The sequence below is a fragment of the Aptenodytes patagonicus genome, chromosome Z (genome assembly GCF_965638725.1).
Source record: "Aptenodytes patagonicus chromosome Z, bAptPat1.pri.cur, whole genome shotgun sequence".
Classification (NCBI taxonomy): Eukaryota; Metazoa; Chordata; class Aves; order Sphenisciformes; family Spheniscidae; genus Aptenodytes; species Aptenodytes patagonicus.
The window spans coordinates 76,622,398-76,646,473 of record NC_134982.1 but is presented as its reverse complement, the minus strand read 5'-3'; the positions used below and the strand labels follow the sequence as shown (position 1 = coordinate 76,646,473).

General features: G+C 38.9%; 1 protein-coding gene across 8 annotated transcripts in view; it reads right to left on the bottom strand.

The window, feature by feature from the left end:
• ELAVL2 (ELAV like RNA binding protein 2) overlaps positions 1–24,076 on the bottom strand; it is a 107,696-nt gene that overhangs the window by 26,696 nt on the left and 56,924 nt on the right. For all 8 annotated transcript variants that reach the window (XM_076362430.1, XM_076362429.1, XM_076362423.1 and 5 more), the window contains one exon: positions 3,327–3,430. In XM_076362430.1, coding sequence (XP_076218545.1) covers positions 3,327–3,430 — 104 coding nt within the window. The remainder of the gene's footprint in view (positions 1–3,326; positions 3,431–24,076) is intronic.

The following is a 24,076-nucleotide window of genomic DNA, read 5'->3' as shown; positions in this document are numbered from 1 at the left end:
AATCACTCCAGGCACAGAAATCTGCATTTTCACTGGCTCTTAGTGCTTCCCAGCAGCAGCTTCTTTCCAAAAGAGAAGCCACAGAAGATGTTTTACCTTTTCTATGATACAAATGGTTTTCACACTGAAGTTGCATAATTAAATGAAGCCCAAACTTCACAGGCTACCTGTAATACAAATAAGCCCGTTTACATTGCAAATAAGCCATGAATTTTGCCACAGAGGGCACCATCTAATATGTGTAGGTATATTGCCCAGCAGAGTGGGGTTCAGGTACCTAACACACCTAGATGTGCCTTCAACATCAATGCATACCCACCCCACAGTTTTAATATTCAGGTCAAATCAGAAGGCAACACAACTGGCACCAGGTTAGACAAAACTAAGACTGCTATGACTTGTTTTGGAGGTATGGATCTGACATTTGGTTAAGATATTTTGTAAACAGTTCAATAAAGTATTCCATAAAGCATTCCACAGGATGTTGTTCTTTTTAAAAAGGTATCAGGTAATAGGTTTTAATATCACTACCCATACAGAAAAACTTAAGCCAGCATTTTGCAAATCTCCCTTTTCAATATATTTTATTTCAAGAAAACAGTAGGTGGCAACCCTTTTTAGAGATCAGAGAAATATATCCAATGACTAACAGACTAGTACAGAAGCAGTAGATCAGAGGTATGTGTCATGGCCCCAATCTAGAACATCACACATTAGGATCAGAACAACTCCCTCTGAGTGGCAACACTCTCAGTTCAGCCACAATGTGAGAGTCCATCACCTAACCAACAAGGTTCCTTCCAGTTTTGTAACTAACAGGAAACAAACGCTTTCAACCATCAATCTAGTGAATTACTTAAACATTTCTACAGAAGTCCCAAAAATGTACAGAGAGAATAAGCATCTAGGTCCTGGCACTGAGATCTCATAAGTGACTCCCTCCACCTCAGTTGTTGCCCCAGAGGCAGCAAAGGCCTCAGACATCAACTTTACCTCTGCTAAGTATTGCCTCCAGGCTGATCTGATGAATATGTGAATTACAAAGTGCTTCACAAAGTAGGCTGGGCATTTCTATTGGTTCACAGATAAGGCAGACACTCTTGATAAGTCTCTTTTCAAGTCACTGCCACACAGACATTTTAGTTCTTTTAACGGGAGAAGCAACTGTCCAATGTACAAATGCCTTAGTCTTAAAACATACTAGGGATATCCCTAGCCTCTGCCCCTTCTGCAGTGTGGAAGGAAGTAAAACCAGTCTCTTTAAACAACATCTTGGGAGAATCCAGTTATGAAAACTTGGCCTGAAACCCAGCTTGTGTCCAAGGAAGAAGAGTAAAGGAGAAGGGAGTAAAGCAGTTTTTCCCCTCAAGTCACACACACTAACACTGAAAGATGCTGTTGAAGTTAAACAGGGCTGAATATGGATAGAGTCAGAATTTTACTTGTAACATGAACAAGCAACATTTACAGATACTTTTTTCTAACTAAACAGGTTTTCTTTATTTTGGTGAAGAGGTCATCATTTTCACTCATAATAATGCAAATATTTCAGATTTTCTTTAGCTAAGGACATCTAAGGTACAAATCCCTGAAAATTTACACATCAGCTTTAGTCTCACTGCAAGGGTCACTGTCTGGTATTGTTTATAACCTGCAATTCTACTTTCATGTCCTGGGAAGGCAGGAAAGGAAAAGCACCAGTGTCATCACCCACATCTGTCTACTCCATTTTCACTTTTTTCCTCAGACTTTTTTTTACAATCCATTTTTAGTTGCAGAAATGCTATGACTGTTTGCATTGATTACTTAGCAAGGTGAAAGAGGATTAAGAATTCATAGACTGGCAGCATAAAGTAAGTCACTGCATACCCCCCTTATCATTTTGATTTGGGAGACCTGGCGTGATTCTCTATAACATCATCCTTTTTTGCTGGCTATATAGTCACCAGCACTTCCAACTTACCACCCTAGACAGATGCATTTTTTGTTTGTCCAATCCAAGACATTACATGCAAAGATACAGTGTACCTGCAATACTACTGGAACGCAAACCCATTCCCTTTCTCACCATCACCCAAAAGACAGCTTCAAAAAACCTGGAGCATGAAGTGACTTTCCTCAATTTTCCACCAAAGCAGAAAATGGGAGACTGCCTGTGGGCAAGAAGTCTGCCAGAAGCACATAGGGAGCTTTCTGCAGCAAAGCATCTATCCATGTCTTTCATCCATTGTTATTGTGAGCCATGATTCACCATTTGTTGAACAGCAGTATGTTTAAGTTTCAAATAGTGTAATCCACTTTATTAAAATCTTATGAATCCAGAACAGGTAGGGCATTCTAACCATAATTACTGCCATCTTATTTTTGTCTCAGTCATCTTTAAGTGGCTCTGCATTGCTTTTTAAGTTCAAACCTTTTCAGAGGCAAGCTTTATCTTATGGCTCAAACAAGATCCTAGTTAGAGGGCAGTCAACATCCAAGCGATCAGCTAGCAAACCCTGCTGTTTAATGAAGAATGGGCTGGTTGGAACATGGGATTGCCTTCAGGCACCAACACCTGTGAAACATGTTCAAAAGTCTGCATTCCCTGATAAAATTTATTTCATCTCCTCTCTTTCAAGACTTCAGAGCCCAAACAATTGCTGAAATGAATATCCTCACTCTTCTGATAATGGAATAAAACAGTAGATGAGAAGAAGTAACTCTTAAGATTTCTGCTTCTAGAAATTCAAGAAACTGAATTTAGTAAACAAGAGGTGCAGGAGTTACAACACAAACGAAAAACCAGGAATCCCAAATATTAAAGACCTAGAGACTAGAGCCCTAGGAATCCAGTAATTCATAGATAACCTAAATAGTTGTTTCAGCATTTGATTTTAAGGATTTGTAAGAGACACAAGACACTAGTAGCCTAAAAAAGGGAGTATTGAAAAGCAAGTTATACCATCTTCTTTGAGAAAGTAAGGAGGAATCACATAGTGCAGTGTTCAGACTATATGCAATATTGCATTTCTGCAACTAAAGCATACAACACAATTTCTCAGTTAAAGCAATTCAAGCTCACATCTAAAATGTTATCAAGCACATAAAAATCACAATTTTCTATACTTCATCATGATCTACCTCTCTAGATTTAAAACAGACCACAAAGGACTAACCGTCTGCTACATGATGAAGTCCTAGTCTATTCTATTGACATTAGCAGAATGCTTAAGTTACACTTGGAAAGGGAAAGTTACACTTGGAAAGGGAAAACATATCATGCATCTGATCAACAAGAAGTCAAAACACTTCAGTTTCTTTAAATCATAATTAACACTACCTACCTTTATGGTTTTAGTTTGAAGTCTCAATCCATTCAGAGTGTTGATAGCTTTTTCAGCATCCTTGGGGTCAACGTAGTTCACAAAACCATAACCCAAGCTCTGTCCTGATTAAAAAGAGGAACAAGAGTGATCATTAGTACTGCAGTGCTACACAATGGATAACTAACAGTGTTTAAAACCTATATAGACACACAGAGCAAAAATTGCTTATATTAAAGAACAGTATCTGCTTCAGATAACAATGTTTCAAAGGCCACAACACCTAATTTTTCCAGTAAGGTTAGTGGTTTTAAACTAGCTTCCTCTGTTCCCATGGACTGCCCTAAGTTCAACTCAGAAATGGCTACAGTCAGATTAATGAAAGACTTAAATTGCTATGCAAAATAGGTTCAGGAGTTTGTTATGATCTGTTAGAGACTAGAGGAAGTGCAGGAGCTTCAAGGTTAAGACAACATCAAAAATCCACTACTCACTATTGAACTTTTTAATTAACATAGAAAGTATAACAGCAAAATTCTGGACCAGTGCTTGAAAATGAGTGTTTCAAATATACTTCAATGTCAGAATTTGAGCCAAATTTGAAGCCAAACATTTCTACAGATGTTATTCACACACTAAACAGAGCCTCTCAGTAACAATGAGTTTAAAGGCTCATTTTATTCCTATATTCAAAACAACTGGTGCAAGTAACTGGTCATGAGCTAATATCATCCAACAGAGATGCAACATTTTCAGGTTCTTTTAGCATTGGTAATTCAGATGATAGATGGACATAAAGCATTTTTAACTAGCTCTTAATCACTGAACCACAGCCTATTTCTAACAGTGTATTCTGTCTAAGCACTTCTTATGAAACACTTGAGTTTAGCAGTAGTCATCTCTTGACAACTTCAAAACCTAAAGTACACCATCCTTAACTAGCTGCCTTAAGCATACCCCTTTAAAAATATTTAGTGCATAGGAACGCAAATAGGTAGAAAAAATTAACATAGCAAAAGGATACCACTTAGTAATACTGTCCTTCATTAGCACGGAACTTTTCAGAAACACTCTCCCATACTCCTTGATGACTTTTTTTTTTTTGAAACTGAAACAACAAGGTCCAAAAGCCAGTCAACAAGCCAAAGGGAAGCATCCAATATATCTAATTCACAAAATGCTAGTTTGAAAGATTAGCTTGGAGATACAACAATATAAAAGGATAAACAATATTACATAAAGCACAAATGGCAAACTCATTTATTGCCAGGAAAGATATAAAAGAACCTATACTGTATCAAGTTCTTGTATGGTATTTATACAGTCTGTATTAAATAGTAAATAAAGTAGAAGACGGATGGGAAGTTTGTAATTGATTAAATAAGACAAGAGACAGTTTAGTAACAAGCCCACCACTGCTGGCATTCATGATTTTGTACAAGTTAGTCCACCATAGCACCAAAAGTTAGAGGACACTACTGCCACCCCACCCCCCAAGTGACCCCCATTCTTCCCAAAACAGCGCACACAAACAAATTGGCTAGATGAAGCCATGAAAAGGTCAATATATGCAAAGTTAAAGGAAAACATCCAAAACCCAACTGGACAAAGTCCTGAGCAACCTGCTCTAGACAACCCTTCTCTGAGCAGGACTACACGATCTCCAGAAGTGCCTCCAACCTCATCAATTCTTTGTTTCTGTAATAAACAATATGAAAATAGGCAGAAGCATTTCTGTATTCACTTACAGTTCTACTTAGATATAGCTAAGTTCCTTATCCTAGAAGTGCCTTTTTCCTTATTAGTCTGATTACAGTAGAGCAATTTCTATACCTGTCACCTCCATCACTCCCACTGTCTGCAGAAACTCTTTCCAGCAGCATCTCCAAAAAAGAGCAATTTAAAGGAATGTCTCTTCTTGTGCATGGCTTTTATTTTAGTCTTATCTCCTAATACAGAAATGCTGATTTTTGGTGTTATTAATCTCCTAGGAAGCAACCCATTTAAACCACAACCTTAAAACAAGTTAAAACCTCTAAGAGAAAGTTATTTCATGTACAACATTCCCCATACACTCACCAATTCCAGAGTGAACAGAAAAAGACGTGCAGAAATTATTTCTACTACCTCTCTTTTCATATGATCTATTTTTCATATTACAAACACCCAGACTACTGTAGGCAAAGAGCATACCCAGCTATTACAAAAGATATCATTCATGACCAATTCTTCTGGAGACATTCTATTAGTTAAGCTTGATAAATATTAGTAGACTAACTTAGGAAGCTACACAAAAAAAATCCAGTAATTTATTCAGGACAAGCTTGAACTCATTTCTGCAAGTTTATTCTGCAATTCTGCAATTAAAAAAAGCTTTCACTGTGAGGGTGATGAAACACTGAAGCAGACCACCCAGAAAGGTTGTGAAGTCTCTGTTCCTGGAGACACTCAAAGTCTGACTGGACATGGTCCTGGGCAACCTGCTCAGGGAGAACCTGCTTGAGGAAGGAGAGTTGACTAGATTATGTCCAGAAGTCCCTTCCACCCTCAATGACCCTGTGAATGATTTCTTTTATTTAATTCAGTTTTGTTTAATTTGGGCTATCATCTAAAATTCAAAGGTGTTTAGATCTGACATTCCAAAGGCTTTATATATTTGAAAAGGTTAAGAAAAAGTAAAACTTTTTAAAGAGATTGAAATTTTGCCTGAAAACTAGTGGCTCAATTACACATTACCAATAATTCAGTCAAAAAAATCACTGTCTTTGCAGAAGCACATAAGAAAGATGAATCTTGGCTCTCAACAAGCAATACAAATAATTGGAAATTGAACCTGATTTCTGGAATCAGATGCTGGAGGGACCACTCTTTAAGTCTTCCTGCTTGTCTTAAGGGAAGATGCTTGTTTAAGAGGTTTGCCAGTTCATATACAGATGGCCAAGTTCTAGAAAATCCAGACAAGCGTTTCACAAAATGCAGTCTTCTACTATTCAAACCATTCAGGTATTTCAAATGACCCATCAGATATCTCAATTATTGCAAAGTATGTCTGACAGCTGTTGGTCTTTCTCAATTGGTGGGAAGTGCCAACTGGGTTACAAGAATTTAGAAGCTCAGTTCTTCCTAAGTGTTTCATTGATGTACAGGACTTCAGTCCAAGCTTATGCTAGTACCACTGCCGCTGTACAAGCCAGAGAGAAGTCCCATCTGATTGTGGATTTCAGGTGGAGAAAAAGCAGCATACCCATTGCACACAAATTTTATTCAAATAAGATGAGAGATACCTGGTCAGTATAATTCAAACAAGTTCTCCTTCTGTGCAGCTTTTTCTCCCTCCTCAATGTCTAAGCATTTTGCTTTCAAGACAAACCAGGTAGAAGCTAGATGCACTTAAACCAAGTCAGCCACCACTTGGAATATTTAAAAAACAGGAACTTCATTCTTTATTAATTATAATGACTAATTTGTATTGCCTGAAGCCAAAGATTAAACTCAACACTGTCAGAAAACAGCTCTGAACTCTTCCATCTGTGCTTCTTCTACACCAAACTCCATTCACCAAGGCAAATCTCCTGCAGAACACACATTTGTTTCCAAGTCTAGTAAGACACATAAAGTATATGTTGTGGACTTAGACGCATAAGAGTGATGCAAGACAGAAGGTATACTTATGGCTGTCCACAAGTTAAATAATCCTCAGATTTAAACGTATATAAAAAAGCAGCTTAGTCTCCTACTGTTTTAAGACAGGGTCAGCTTCATCTGGCTCTTGCCTCAGCTTTGTTTTTCCAACTTCTGCTTAATGACACTATAGTCTGAAAAACCTCTGACACATCTCCAAGGGAGCTGTCCTGGTGCTCTGTCTACTGTTATGTGTTTAGGTATTCTGAATATCCAGTTTAGCCTTTCATAGATCTTCAGTATTATGGCCTACTCAACCTCAACACAAAAAAGACTATCTGTGCACATCAGCTATTTATTCCATAACTCAGACCTATAAACAGTATTAAGTTTAGCTTAGCCTAAAGAAAGGAATGACTGAGTTTCTTATTTTTGTGAGTTACTTGTGCCAGTAACAAGAAAACATTCACCACCTTCAAGGAAAATACTCCACTTATTTGCAGAGGTGAGCAATACTTCAGAAGTTACATGCTCAAACTATCAGCTGAGCTTCTTCTCCTCAATAGTTCTTGTAGCTGTTTCACAGCACTGTTTAAAAGCTGTTTCTGTACGCTTTCTACTAGATTTTATGCTTGGGACACTATGAATATTAGACAATGTGGTGCAGAACAAAACAACAGTTAGCTAAATCATTGGTAAAAGAAGAATTCACCTGAAGTAGAAAAAGTCAAAATGACAAAATGATCTGGAAGGAATGAGGACATAAATAAGGAAAAGCTGTTTGACTTGAATTTTGTTTCAACAAAATCTGATTAAAAAAACAAAACCTACATAGCAGTAGAAGTGTATCTCGTAAGCCTGTAAGACAGCAAAGGACTTAAAGCAAAGGTTATGATTTGAAAGTTTATATTCATTAATTACATTTTATGTTTTATGTAACTGACACTTGCAACAAAGTCAAATTCAAGCCTAAGTGGCAAAAAGTCCTTTCAGTCAGGCATCTCTTTGAACCTAGGCATGCTATATCTACCACTAAGTGGGTCACTGACAAATGTTCAACCTCTATGTATGTGGCCTACGAGAAAACGTGAACTGGAAAGCACTATGCTACTCACTTTAATAGGGGAAACTGTTCCATTTATGTTTCAAGTTTATGAGCTTCATAAATATCACTTCGCCACCACGTATGATGATGATGCAAATTAAAGACTAATTTATTAGATAGTGCCACGTTACTTTTTGGCATTACAGTCAATATACAGAATGGATTTTGAGAGGAGAGGGGCAAAAAGTAATTTCAAACAATTTAATTCTAATCAGTCTTTGAAAGGACTACTCAAGAGACTGAGTGGAGATCCACGTGCACACTAGAAAAGTGTAGAGAAAATAATTTAACATTAAGTAAGAAGCAAGTAAAAAACACAGTGATTCAGTATTTAGGGAAGAAAAGCAGACAGAGACTTACAAGCACCGGTCAGCGAAAGACCAAAAAAGATTCAAGTAGAAAGAAGGGAAATAAGCAAGTAGGAAGGTATAGCCATGGTCACAGTGCTCCTGAATTTACTGCTGTGCCTTGAAAAATGTAACTTTTTTTGCTTTAAAAATGCACAGGCTCTAATTCACAATACTTATCAGAGGAAGAATCACAAATAAACTAGTTCTATCCTGCCCAGGTTGTTTCACAAATGTTTACTTGTTTACTATAAATGAAGCATATTTAAATACTGAATACAGCTGTAAAAGCCCAAAGAAAATCCTCTGTTATACGACATTCAGAGAAAGTCAAATGGACGCTATCCACAGAGGAAATGGTCATACAAAGTAGATGTGGCAGAAGTGATGCCTGTTGCACATTCTTAATGTTTTGCTTTTAAAAGTAGCAGCAATATTCCTTAAAGCAGAATAGAGCCCTTTTAATATCATTGGTAGAACAATGTTTTCCTCCTTCTGAAAACAAAAACGTTGAACTTTCTGAATAGGAATAATCTCACTCTAGAACTGTACTTATGTGAAAGGACTCCTTGGTTATTTCCAGCAACTGCTTCAACATTTTTAAGGAGACAGATTACAGACAGATTATAGCAGTCCTGTTGCAAGAACTGAATTTTAGAAATAAAAATCATGGTGAAGACTTAGGTTGGACTACTGGATATGTGACACAAGTGAAGAAATGACAAAGACGCAGAAACTTAACGGGTTGTTTTGCAAAATCCAAGCCAAGTCTAGTTTTTCCTTAAGGTAACCCTATTGTGGGATAAAAAAATGCATCACTACACTGCACTGTACATTTCCATGAGGCACAGCTATTTACACCATCTAAAAGAGGTTACTGCTGAATTATTGAATGCTCATTACAAGCCAGCTCACTTCATTTGATCACCATTAATTACTTATGCAAAGCTCTCATGAACTTGGGGAGGAATAGGAGATCTAGAGACAAGGCAATTTTTCCTATTGCCCTGTTACTACCCAAATTATTCATAATGGAGAGATAAGCAAGATAGTTGGTGACATGAAAGAAAGAAAAAGAAAAAGTAAGTACTGAGGCTGTCTGAACACTGATGCATCTTACTACCTAGAAGAGTCCTCTGCTGGAGAAGTGTTCATGCATGAAACACTTGGTTGCATGAAACAGCCTAAATGTCCTGAGGCATCCCCCAGTTCGGTGTCAGGAGACCAGCTAGTGAGACCTGTCACATAAGAATAGAGATTGCTCTAGATAGGACAATTAATAGGACACTATCAAGTAAGAGTGCGGAGCAACAGGTCACCTATTTTCCTGCTGATTGCTGTAGTCTAAAGGTTTCACCTGAAGTCCACTTCCACAGTAAATACAGCTCGTCTCCTCCATTTGAAGGGGGAACTTGACACCTTGTTTCTTGCAGTGTCTGCTGCCATTCTCAGTTGCATACACCCCCCACACACACTTTGTTATCAATTTAGATATCATATATTCTGATTATAAGATGAGGCAGATTTCTTTTTCTAGATTCAAATGAAGTGTTTGCACTCTAAAAGCTGGTGGTGTCTCCTTGCTATTGTCTATCTACTGACTGACAGTTTTAAGGGCTGAACTGCTAGTGGTGATCACCTGTCCAACACAGCAATTTATACCTCAACTGGACTAAGGGCAGTAATAATGAAAATAGTAATGAACAGTTAGACAAGTGCAGGACAGCATGACAAAGGTTTTACTCTCCCTAGATAATCTGGATATAATTACCACCTCTTAGTAGTTTGTTCTTCTCAAATAATTTTTACTGTGTCTTCTAAGCTTCCTGTTTCTCTGGGAAATCCAGAACTTATTTCCAAACAGTAATTCAACTACACTGGAATGCGAGAAAAACTGAAAGACGTTCCAAACTAAATTATCTACCCCCACCAAACCTGTTTTCTTCTTTCCAACAAACCTGCATTAAGATTCTACTGTTATGTTAAGGAGTTACACAAACAGCTGAACCAGGCCATTTAGCCCAACCACATCAGACCAGCAATTAAGATGTTTTATAGCCTCTCCTCTCAACCTCCCTGGGAAGCAGCCTGCCTGACAACTTTTCTTGCAAGAAAAAGTATACTCGCCAACCTTCATTTCCTTCCTTTTTCTCTCTGGAAGCAGCTGCAACAGCCACAGACAATGGCTTGGTTTCTAAAGCTTTAATATACCTGCCACATAACAGCTGAATTCCTCCATGCTGCACTTCCAAAAAGGACAGAAAGGACAAGAGCCTTCAAATCAGAGAGCTTCCTTGAAGGCCAAGTTAAAGAGATCCTCTCCCTTTTGACTACTATACCTGTAAACCTGGAAAACAGGTGAATGTAAATAAAAAAGTGGGACCAGAGCATGTAACAAGAGAAAACTTCTGTAACTAGGCAGATATGCAGGAATGTCTCTGTGTAGCTACTCCCTTCTGCAGTGGCCAAAGGATGATAGTCTATTTTATAATAGACCTTGGAGTGCAGAATGGCTGTAAAATGCTTCTGTTATGTTTTCAATCTATGAGCTACCACTCAGTTTCAGGAGGAACATTTCCTGAAGCCTGTAGGCACCTCAGAACCAAGAAGAAATACTATTTCAGACACAAGTGCCAAAGGCAGCATCTTCAACAGCTCTCTTACTATGCATCCAGCCCAGCAGCATTGAGTAGAGAGAGTTCAGTCATCTGAACTATGCAGTCCTGTTAACGAGTTTGCCTGGAAGTGCTCAAGTGTCATTTACAATCTGTTACACCTTAAAAGAAAGGCTTGAAAGGTAGACAAGTATGAGCTTTTACTTAACAGATATTAAGTAAACCCTTTCAAAAGCTACTTCTGAAATACTGAGAGCTGTATCACATAAGAAAAGTCCCTGCGAGGTTACAAATGCACAGTGAACTCAAGTGCTGCATTTTCAGTAGTCTTGCAACATTTTATCACTCCTAAAAAAGAATGCATATTGTTTTCTGTGTAACATCTTGATTAGAGAGCAGCTGATTAGTATGGTAGTTTTATTTCATGACTGATTAAAGCATCTTAGTAAATTACTAGGTCTTCTCTGAATGTTTTTTGGGCAGAAACATGAAGTCTGACCCCAGAAATTTCTGGCCAGTATCAAGCCTACTTACCTTCTGCTCTTGAAGTCTCCTGCTGTCCAGTTGTCTACCGAATCTGTGTCCTCATGATTCTCCTCTCTAAATATCTATGGCTGACAAAATCCAGAGCCAATATTGTAGAACTTTATCTTTGCTTAGGCAAGCAAAGATACCAGCAATACAGCTGGTATTTTTTTTTCAGCACTGCTCCATTAGTATACAATGGTATTATTACCAGATGACTAACAGGTGCTGAAAAACCAGCAACTTCAGTACTAGAAGAGTTTCTACTGCTGCATTTCTTCCAGGGGTCAACTACTTGCATTACTTCAACATGCTCTCCCTGCTCACATGAACCAAAACACTTGTCTTTTAGCAATGCAGCAAGATGCCTTTGAAAGCTTGGCACACCCACCACACGAGGGAGTCCTTGGCTGCTGCTTCCCGTCAAGAGCTATCGAATACCCAATGCAAGGGCTGAGTAAGCTACCTTTTGGATGTAATTGCTGATTAAATTACCAGAGTACCCAGCTAATCCTGCACCTCGTCTGGAATTCTTGAACATTCCTGTGAGGTCTGCAGACCAAAGAGAATAGACAATCAACAATTTCAGGTAATCGCTTTTTCCACACACAAAAGAAGTTCGAACCAAAAAGAATACTACAATCAGCTGAGCTCTCAAAACCTTTTCAGCATGTACTCAACTTCTTATAAGGTAAGAGTGAGTGAGTTCTATGAAACAAACTGGTTCATTTTAAGGAGCAAGCAGAGCTAGGTTTGTAAGTTCCACCTCCCCTCTTCCACTTACTGATCTCCCTAATAGGTAAATGTAAGAGAAGTAGCCCCATTAATTGAGTGCTATCAATACTAATTCTTAGAAGAAAAGGAACCCAAAACTATCATTCCATTTCAAATTATCATCCTGATACACATATTAAATAAAAAGGAAAAAACCCAGAAGAACACTTACATTTGGTTACAACACATCTGAAAACTAAAACATACCACTAAGCTATAAAACTAGTTTCATGGTCTAGTACAAAAAATTGCACAAGCACACACTAATCATACTCTGGAAAATTAAAAATCTCAATAGCAAGTAATACATATTCATGCATTTACCTTCCACAAAGGGCAATCAAAAAAATTTAAGATAAGTAGGCATTTAAAAAAAAATAGGTCTTTTCTATAATACAGTCATTGATTTCACTATAGTGACGTTTCAGACATTTCAGGCTATTTCAACTTCTGGAAAAAAGACTGTATGGCAAAATAATGAATTAAAGAAATATAACCAGCAAGAACTACAGTATCACACAAAAGAAATGCTAAAAAAGCCTATCTTCCAAAAAAATTACATACTATTCGCATCAATATATGACAGTGAAGAACATACTTCTGAGGTTAAGTCATAAAGTCTAGGAGCTGAAAGTCAAATGTCTGTAACACTACAGAAAAAAACATAAGAATTGTAGCAGACTAGGGACTTTATTTTTTTTATAATTTAACTTCAGCTATGTATGCTGCCTTCAGTGCTTTACTCCTTTAAGATATGTCAGCCAGTCCTTAACTGAAAGAAAACAGTCCATTTTCCAGTGAGTATTAATACACCTTCTGCCACCAGCCATGCAAGTGTTCATTTTACATCAAACACTATTTTCAATAAACTAAGCATAACTTTGTTTAAAGCTGTAGATTTCTGTCTCTGTGTATGAAGGTAATTGGTAAAGATCCACTAAAGTACTGTAAGAACAAGTCAGCTTCATATCTTTGTAAACAGGACCAAGTCAAGTTCACAGCAACTTGACATTAGGCTTTATTCTGCCTTTCATCACTCCTAAAGTTGCACACAGTGGTGGAAGAATGCTGTTAAAAAGAAACGTACATGACAACATTACAAGCCTATATACAAAGGCTCTCATATGAATTCATCTCATGGACCCATATAATTTTTCGCAAGTCTCCTAAAATTTCAGAGTGGAGATGTGTTCCCTGACCCGCACAAAAAAGCAGAAGTGGCACTGCATAAAAGACACAGCGTTATGTCAAGATCAACCTAAAAATTGCAAGTACTTACAGCCTACAGTGTCCTGAAGGCAAGCCAGTGTGGCCACGGGAAAGATCAACAGCACTTGTGGCCTGTAGTCCAACTTCAGGAGTATGAGAAGTTTGATAAAAAGTTTCAGATGTAGGAGTAAGAAACACTCAAACCTTTTGTTTGTCTGGATTTGCAATTCAAGACACCAGGATGCTCCACAATATGCCACGGTGACCCTCCTGAGAGACAAGTCCTCAGAGCTCTCGTGTGCCAAGATAGGGGGATCATTCAGCTGGTACCAGCTCTTTTTCAAAAAGTTACTGCATCTTCATAAATCACTGCTGTCAGCTATGTCTGATTTAAGCCACCAAGATTACCACAGTATTATTTTGACATGGAATAAGGATAGAAGCACACACCCAGACATGTAATTCACTTTGCTGCAGAACCATACCAAAAACTACCTATATAGCTATGGTCTCTAACAAGAAGGGCTAAAGGAGTAAGCACAGAATACCATCAGTGTTGCTTTCTTCCCATTTACTTTTAACATCAATTATTGCTCAAGTTTCACAGTCCTTTGAAGTTTGCATTAAGGCTTGAACTGCATTTTAAAAGCAGCTTCAGCAAAATGAGGGAAACCGCATGAGCCACTGAGCAATCCCCAATTTAACTGCAGTTTGCTCATAGTTCCAGTAGATGGATTCTATTTACTGAACACTCATACACCACTGAGCTAGCAAGCTAGGCAGCTTGCAAGAAAACACCTGTAAACCATGATCACTACTAGAGTTCAATATCTGATACTTTCGTGCCTCTTTCTCCCAAACTCAGTTTCTCAGCTATTGCTCTGAATCTGAAAAAATGGAAGTTGAAGACTGAATGAAAAGGATCAAACACTAATCAAAGTACTTAACAGTTTATCCTGCCATACAGTAAGAAGATTATGTCTGTAATTAAACAGCTATTAACAGAGCTGTAAGTTATCCTAAAAATCAGAATTTTTCAGGAAAAGAAACTGAAGTTTTATCTCAGCCAGGTTCAACTCTACCCTTTTATTAACTTAGTGCCATCCTCTTGCCTTTCACCTTGCATGGTTCTTCACATGCGAGGATGTGAAGAACATCATCTGCTGCTTCATCAACACAAGCTTATTGATGTCAGATACAAAAATGAGAGTGCAGCTCTGGTTCTTCCCCACAGCAGGCAGACAAGGTCAAGGGTGGGGGTATTGTGGATGCTAAGATTTACATGAGCCTGGTCAAAGATGTTCAGTAAGCCAGAAGAGACATTAACTGAGGGTTACTAACAGATACATCATGTCCAAATAGGAAATCTCAACCCCAAAAGACACATTTGGAAGCAGGGATTGCGTGGGAAGGTGTCTGCTTATGGGCACTACAGGAGGTTGAACACCGATAGTCTTGCCTGTTACGGCCTCTCGTGTTCAAACATAACTAGTGACAACCATGAACTGCTTGAAATAACAATGACTGAACTAGGGAGCATGCTTTCTTACAAACTAGCTTGTCATATTACAAGTAGAAGCTCCTTACTATGCTAAGGTGAAAAGTATACCACAGAATTTGCTAAATCAGTTACTTTTTTGAAAGCTGGCTTCACCCTTTAATTTTTACCACTATTAGTAGTAACATGTTCTATGCAGCTGAGAAGTTTTGCCTTTTGCAGTCAATTTATTCCTTGTCAGGAATACAGCTAGCAGTGTTAAATATTCTGTCCTACTGTACCACCTAGTCACCTTAAATAATAAGCAGGTGGATAAAGCATCTTGTCCTACTGCTGGGGTGTTTAGAAGCATGCAGTAATTTGTGCATCCAAGTAAAAAACAAGCATGACACTTGAACATAAATTCTTTTCCTAAACTTCACATTAACACATACTATCATTGGGGTTTTGTTTTGTTTTTCTTTCAGACTCTATCTGCTACTTAATCTCAGAGGTTTGAAAGACATCCTGAAATGTGCCATGATGAAAAGTCTGAGAAGTATTTTCCCCCCCTAGGGCATCTTTTGCAAAAGCTAACTTGCAGTGTGGCTTTCAATCATGTGGGTTTTTTTCTGGTCTTAACTGGTAATTGAAAAACAGTAACAAAATGATAAATTGTTGCCAAAAGATAAATTCTTTCCCTAGCCTAAGTGTTAGCTGTCAACTCAAAAAAACCTATGTCCTTGCAAATATGTCAAAGGGGAATATCCTTCTTTCAGTTTTAATAGCCGTGATTAAGAAACAAGAACAACTACTAGTCTGCAACACCGAGCAGTAGAAAACAAGCCGTTTCTCACTGTAGTTGGTAAATACACACAGGAAAAGGATATGCTGAGAGAAGCTGACATTTTCATTACTTGAAACTGAAGTATGTCCCCACAAAGTAATTCTTACAGGAATACAGCAGAATACAGAATACAGAGCAAGGAAGCTCTTCTTATTTAAAAAGAGGGGGGGAAAATAATCAATGCATCTTGCTGTAGATGCAAGACTTCATAACCATTGTGCAGCAACATTAGGCTTCAAATGCATTTCAAAAAGCACTGTGGCTTAACCTGCATGAAGCCATAGGTACCAGAAAGACCAGGAGAAAAAAAAGCTACTTTTATCTTCAGTAGCTCCAGAAACTCAGAAGACAGGAAAGAATTCAGATTATAGGTCTCCTTCTGGTTTAGTCCGTTCTACCAAATGTCTCAAATAAGAAAAGGTAAAAACAAAGTAACTGAAACAACTGGTCAATAGTGTGGAGAGCTTGAAGACAACATGGCTGTGCCTTTGATAACTCTGGGAGTTGACAGGTTTACAATTGTTAAAGGAATCACAAAATGAAATACAGGATCTGACCGGTATTTGTGTCAGTTATTTTCCCTTTACATGTGGATTAAAGTATTATGTCACTAAAACTAGAGGTTTGCACATTTTTCTTCTGTTGCCTTCTACAACTTTCTACTTACTTCTACTCACACTTGGCATACTCCAGGAAGACAAAAAAATCCATAGAAAATAGCATAACAAATCCTTTTCTGCAGTTGCACGCAAAGAAACATGATGTCAGCCTGGCAAATTTGTATTGTACGAACTGCCAGTTGAAGTCTACCATGATGAAAGAAAATAAAATGTAAAGTGCTTTCATACAGCAAGGTAAGTATAAATACATGAAGCTAAAGCAAGTTCCTTGCACGTATTTAAGGTCTTGCTTCTATACTGCAATATACTAGCTGCTTCAATACATAATGGACCAACCATGAACCAGTTAGGATCATCTGCAGCTTGAAGTCTTATTACTTACCACTCTGCTTGTGGTGGCTGAAAGGAGGTACCCACTTTCTGCAGGGATACCCAGGTCCTTATAATCCACATGACATCCTTGGAGTGAAAGGGCTTCATGGTGTTCAGGTCAGTAACACTGCTACCCAAACTGAGGCAGACTTTACTGAAATACACCTTGATTATTATAAATACATTGCACTAATCTCACAGCACAGTTACTGTGAAAGGCAGTGATGCCTATAGAAACCTTCAGATTACTCGAGGTCTCTTAACACACACTAGTTTCCACTAGAATTAACATTTATTCAAACAGCTGGCCTAGAATCACTAGGACATAACAGCAATATATACCTACAAGCACCTATGAAAGAGTAAGCAGTGATAAGACATGCCAAACAGGCAGACTGGGGACTCCCAAGGTGGAAGCAAAGAGCACTACCTCTGCTAAAAGCACAGAAGATATCCCACATCAGTAGATGGCCAGTGCCAATTTGCAAGACCCAACACTTTCACGGGGTTCTTGTAACTTACTGCAATCGCTGACAAGAGTGAATTTTAATTTCTCTGCAGAAAAGTGTGAGAGAATGTATATTGCATTAATCCCCATCAAAAAGCACAGTGCTTGCTGAAAGGCAGAGTGATTTAATGAAGATGATGTTCTGATTCATTACATTCAGAGAGGTCCCTAATCACATTTAGCCTTATAAAAAGAGTTCCAGTTTTAAAACATTAAGTCTTTGCTTATGCTGTATATTGAGATCAGCTCATTAATTCAGGTTAATATATGGATGAATAAACTGTTTAACCATTTTAAAAATAGTTTGTTTCCACAATGTCAGCAGTAAGAACTGACTAACTAGGCAACTTAACTGAATCCCTGGAACAGACTATCCAGGTTTAGTCAAACATTTTTTTGCTACCTTTGTATTTGTAAAAACAAAGCCTATAAAATTCTGCAAGGTGAAAACAGTCACGCCTACAAAAGAGTGAAAAGCAAGTGGATGGAAGTGCTAAGACAATCAAGTGCTATCTTGGTTAACATAAGATGTAACAAGTTCCTTCATTTCTACCTGCTTGCATGACTCTCACTTCCAGAAGACATGTACAGTGCAATAAATTATGCCGTTTACGATGAAAAAGCACAGTAAATGCCGTTAAGTCCTTTTCAATAACATTAAATAGCAATATGCAAAACCAGAGAAGAGTAACTATAGGATACAATATTAACAGGCTTAAGACTAGTGCTTAAGCACTTAATAGTGTTCCAGATCCACACATAAGCTTGTTTGAAAATGTAACTCCTTCAGGATTATTCCTGTAGTCCAGACAATAGGACAGTATTCCAACCACCAGCTAAGTAGGTCAACACTCTGTTGTTGCACTTTCTTCCAACCAGCACACAAAGTTCAAAATTACTTTATTATCTTTGTGCTACAACACGAGTCCCTAGGCCACATCAGAGGCTGCATTTTAACAGCTGCAGAGTTCAAAACATGGACTATCTTGAAAATTATAAAGCTGATGTTAAGAACAACCCTCCCCTTCACACCCACCCCCAGAAAATCTGTGCTTCAAGGTCTTAAGCAAGTTGCTCCAGAGAAGTGATCAAACAGTCACCATATATAAATATAAATTTGCCTGCAATCCCATTGGGTTTTTATTCTTGATTTCACATCTTAGTCAAGCTCTGCACAAGTCATCCTGCCAGCAAGATACAGTTTGCCAGGCAATACCTTTTGTCCACATCCCCACCCAAATCAGAAATTCTCAGTCTCCCAGAACTCATTCCTGACCTCAGCACACCACTAAGCAGCAGCTAACAAGAACCCCTGCCTCTCTTAGACTTAGCACACCACAAAAGAGCATCCAGCCTCAACTAGCTCCTCCTTTAGCTGCCAAACTACTCTACTCTCCCACCATGAGTGCACTCAAAACCCTGCAGAAACGTCTGATGGATTAGAGTGGTATAGGACTGTAAACATCATGCACATTGGGAGGAAAGGCTGAGAAGGAAAAAGAGCTGGGGAGTTTCACAATAACAAACCTCTTTTGGAAAGTGGTAAAGTTGTAGTTGTCTGTTCATTCATATGCTCCACTGTGTATCACACACTTGTGCTATATAAGCAAATACCTGGAATTCCAGCTACTCACTGCCCTACCATCCTCAAAATTTTTATTTTTTGTCGTGGGAATATTTAAAACTTCCTACACTGTAGATAAATAGTCACTTTGCAGACTAAGCCACTGCACAGATATTCCATACTATTTGTCTCCTCTTGCTTCCTCTGGGACATGAAAAAAAAGGTAACCAACTTGCCTAGTTTGTCTCCTACCTCATCTCCACATACAGTACTTCAAGGTGGCAACAAGTCTAGAGTCTCAGATTAAGGCATAAGTATATGACCGTACTTTCTTCCCATATTCCTGTAAGATTAGTTTAGATGCCCTAGAATTAGTCTTACATTAAGGCAAGTGAACGATTTAGGGTTGAAGAGTAAGCTAACACTGTTCAAAGCAACAGTGACAGGAGACTTGAAAGGAACTGCCAGCCTGGGCTCAACTGAACAATGAGATCACTCTGGAACTTAAATTCTCATACAGAAAAAGTTAGGAGCTTTGCAGTAGCACTGAAAAGGGATAAGGTTTCCAATCTGCTCTTGCCAGACACTAACATGAGTTAGGAGTTTTTGCATTGGTATGACAGAAGTAGAGAAAACTACAGAGGTTAATGAGTTTCACATGTTCCAGATTCAAGCAGCCAGTCAGACAACACACTTTCTACTGCTTCCACTGAGGACACACAGTATCTTTCCCTTGATTACCAGAAGATTGCTGTAGAAGTCAAAGCAAGCATAAGAGCTATCACAAAGAAATCAGTGTTTCACCCATGCTCTGCTGAGACGGAGCACCTACCCACAGAAAGAAAAATCCTTCTCCACCTCACAGCCTCAGTTGTTTGGGCAGACTACAATTCAGCATTGTCACCAGGTGTTTCCTCAGACTCTGCACCAGAAGAGAATGCTCTATAACCAAGGATCTGACAGCATGGAGTCCCTCCTAACATTGCACTGACTGTATGCATACACATTGCAAACACCAAATTATAACAAATGTGACCAGAACTATTACTGCTGTCAACAATATAAACTCAACTCTGATGACATCATGTCTGACTCCATACATGTTTTCTATTTTCTTCTGTGACCAACCCAGAATCCTTTGCATTTATTACCATGGTTCTTCAACAAAAACAGAGAACAGGCATGAGAAATTTCAGTATTAACAACTAAAAACTATTTCTGTAGAAACTTTAATTGCAAACATACTAACTACAGCTGCACCAACAATTTTCTGGAAGTGTTCAACTTCTAGGCAATTTTTTTAGCACTGTAGTTCTAGACACCTGCTGAATCATGTGCTGCATTTTGCATCTGCACTATGCGTAAAACAGTAATGGAACAATACTTCCAAGTATTGAGAAATTAGTATCTGCAGAGGGCAAGATGAAACATGCACAACTAAACAAGATAGATATGTCCTTTTCCATAAGACTAAGGTTGACAGGACAGAAGGAGAAAGAAATGTGACCCTTCCTCTATGTGCCTGTCCATCACACTGTACTATTTCTAGATTGTAAGTGTCAACGAAGTTTTTAAGGGTCATATAATAAAACCTGAAGAATTTTACTCTGACAGCCTATAATCTTGACCATAAAGAAACCCCACCGCAATGTGACAGATAGTTACCAGCCACAGGCCAAATTGGAACACAGATTTTTGGACAGAGGTGTGCAAAAGGATCAGGCTTTCAACCAACGTGTAAGCCTCACAGTAAGGCAGTGGGATCAAGTTTGAAAAACAGGCCCATATAACAGTGATCAGCAAGAATGTCCTGAAATACACTTTCTCTTTGTCTTCAGGGTTAGAAGGCAGGAAGTTTGACAGCAGGAAGCGATGCAAAAAGAAACCTTCACGTGGGGAACACCTGGCTCCTCGTACTAAATGGAACGGTCTATTACCAGGGCTTCACAGCTACACAAGTCTACAAATGTGAAATACTGTTCCAGGTATTTTCTAGGTAGTACAAGCAGGCATGCTAAACAACCAATGAAGTCTACATATATGCACTACTACTACTTCAAACACACTGTCAAAAAGAGAAACTGACCTATCAACAAACAGGTTCTCTTTTGGAGAAAATAAGTTGTGAATTTTATGAGCATAAAATTATAATAGGAGAACAATACAGGAGCTCTGAAGCCAAGAAAACTAAGAAATTCTCCCAAATTTATGACATCTGATTTCAGGTGCTCTCTGAAATGAGAGTTTGAATTCCACAAAGTTTCAGTTTAGCTAACAACTCCGCAAGTACTTCTGGGTAAGTGACAAAGAAGCGAAGGGCTGAAATCATGGAGATTATTCCACAACATGAAAACTAAGAATTTATCTTCCACATGTACAACTGAATTTGCACTAAAGACAGCAGGCATTAAAAGGAAGTGCAGTTGTCTTTTTTTGTAAGGACACCACATTCATTGCCATTTTTACCTACATTCAAGTTTCAGAAAAGTAGGTCGAGGAAACGCAGTTTGCCATACTAAGATAAGTGTTCATTTTTAAGTGGTAGCTACTATTGTCCCTTCCATTTTGTCAACAGCTGCTAAATCCATCTGTCTTGCACGAGCAGAAAGTTGTGCTCTCAAGTGCTTGAACAGGGGCAGTCTGATAATTAGACTTCATCCCATTTTACTTTAAATGTAAAGGAAGAGGGTGTTTTTAGCTTAATTTTATAACTATATATGCTTAACATTTGATTAAGTAAAATGTTATCTGCTGCTTTTAAATATGTACAAACACTTAAGAAACTAAATTAAACAGCTATCTACATTAATTAAACAGCTGGTAAGAATTCAGTTATGATGCTTTGTTGAGACCAGGGTCTCCCACCTATTGTACAACTATAATTAGTTCATGTGGTAGCTTTGTACCTTGTATATACACACATCTGCATTAGTCAAAAGCATGTAAGAGTTGGCACAGACTCCAAAATATCTGGGCACAGTGACTCATTCTAGACAGATTCTCTGGATAGCAAGTGAAGATAAGTGACATTCACGCCCCACTTCTCAGATGCTGCTCTTGCTGATGGGATTCTCACATGAAGAGACTCTCGTTCAGTACCCTTTGAAATCTTCATTAGTATCAAGGTTTAATTTCTCTACCTTCAGTAAAACAACAGAACAGCAATCAACTGTTTTAATTTTTCCTATCAACCATTTTAATTCTTGCTGAGAACACCTTCAGTGTTTTTCCATTAGCTAGGCAAGTAAACTTCCCCTCAGCTACCAACGTTGCCCCAACAGCAAGTTGCGCCCCTGAACTGCATGCTTGGAGATCACCAGCAGGAACCTTTTGCAGTTCAGCTTTCTTCCCTACCTCCCTCACAGCTAAACCCTTCGATAAAAATCAGTAAGGGACACAAACTCTATGTTGACAGTACACTGCAAGGAACTACAACCATTGGTTGAAACAATTAAGATGTTGTTTTAACAAATTCTATTCCATGGAAAAAGCATTACTGAAACTACTAGAATAGCCCTTTAGAAACAGGGCTTCAGACCGCTCACATGAAATTAAAAAGTGAACTCCAGGGTGCCTCCCTTCCCTCCAGTAGGTTTTCCAGAAGCAGGGAGGCCCTCAAGCTCAACTCATCTCAATCGTAAAGTGTACAGACAGCTTCAAAGAACTGGGTCACTGCTATAAAATGCAGTCTTAAATGCACTCCAGTGTTGCAGATGTGATAGCAGACTGAATATTAAACAATAGGGTGGGAGATAATTTGGTTCAAATCTATAAGATATTCTGACAAGTATTTGGGTCAAGATGGCAGTAGCCATCCTTGATCCCTCTGAAATTCAAACACATGGCATTGGTGACCTAGTATACAGTAGGCTTCTTCATGTCTTAAAATTTACTAGCAGATCACATCAGTGGGGTATGGTCTGGGACTCTGACACTGCCTGCTAATATGGACAGATAGGTTAGAATTTCTCGTTTTCTTCCTCAAATAATGTTTCACTGCTGAGAAATGGTTCACCTGCAAGTTTCATTTCATTCACCCACGCAGATACTACCAGATTTCTTAGCTCCAGTATAGGAATGCTATCTCATCTGCTTGGCAAACAGCTCTCAGTTCCAGCATGTCATAAATGAAGTTTCACCTCATGAAGTAGCCAGAGGATGCATCCAATACTGATATGGACCAATCTGAATTAGAACAGTCAAAGGCAGACCAAAGCTTTGCTCCTTATCAATTCTCATTTGTAGTTTAGTCTGTATGAAAGTGTATTTCAATTTCTACGCTCCCTTAAACTTCTCATCAATTAAAGATATTCACCAAGTATCTAGTACTCATGACAGTTCATTTAAGATGAAAGAAATTACTGTTTTCACACAGGAATTAAACCAGTAATTCTGAAATTCATGCCAAATCTCTTCCTTCACAGAAACCTGGTAACAATCCCTGTTCTGAATTACAGAAAGAAAAGGAAAATTTGCTTTTCAAGAACTCTGTAGAAAACCTGAAAATGAGTAAGAACAGGACTGGAACTAGAGCAGTCTCTCCCCAGCATCCACAAACACAAGGTAATATTGCTCCAGGCTACTTAAATCAGAAGTGTTGCTCCCAAGGTCCAACACGACATTTCTCAATCTCATTTATACTAAAACCTTTTGGAACAAGAACAATATAATGTTTTGCTGACAGCTGAAAGTATGCCTCAAAGCTGAGGAGCGGCTCTTTGATAAAGGAGAAACACCAACTACATCTCCAATCACAGAGGCAATCAGCTCCGGTGCAGGCACGTCCCTGCGCCCAGATCATGGCGTGCAGGGGGGTTTCCCGGGCCAGGGAACCCACAGGGGAGCGCAGAGACCTGCCGGGAGACAGCAGCTCTCACGAGGGCAGGTGACGAGGCGTGGGAGGCACCAGGAATAACAGCTGCCACCCCCCACTCCCACTAAAGGCAGTCCCAGGGAGCGCCAGCCCCCAGGAGCACTGTGACCAAGATGGGCAAACAGGGCGTGGCACGTCAGCTAGGGTGTGGCACAGCAGCTCGCACAGTAGGGCGTGCAGGGAGGGCCGCCTCTTCGCAGGAGAGGCATTCCACGGGCCGAGTGGGGGACTCGGCGGGCACATAACCCAGCAACTGGGCACAGGTCAAGGGCACTCATCCTACCTGAACCTCAAGGCGGAATGGTGGGCACTCG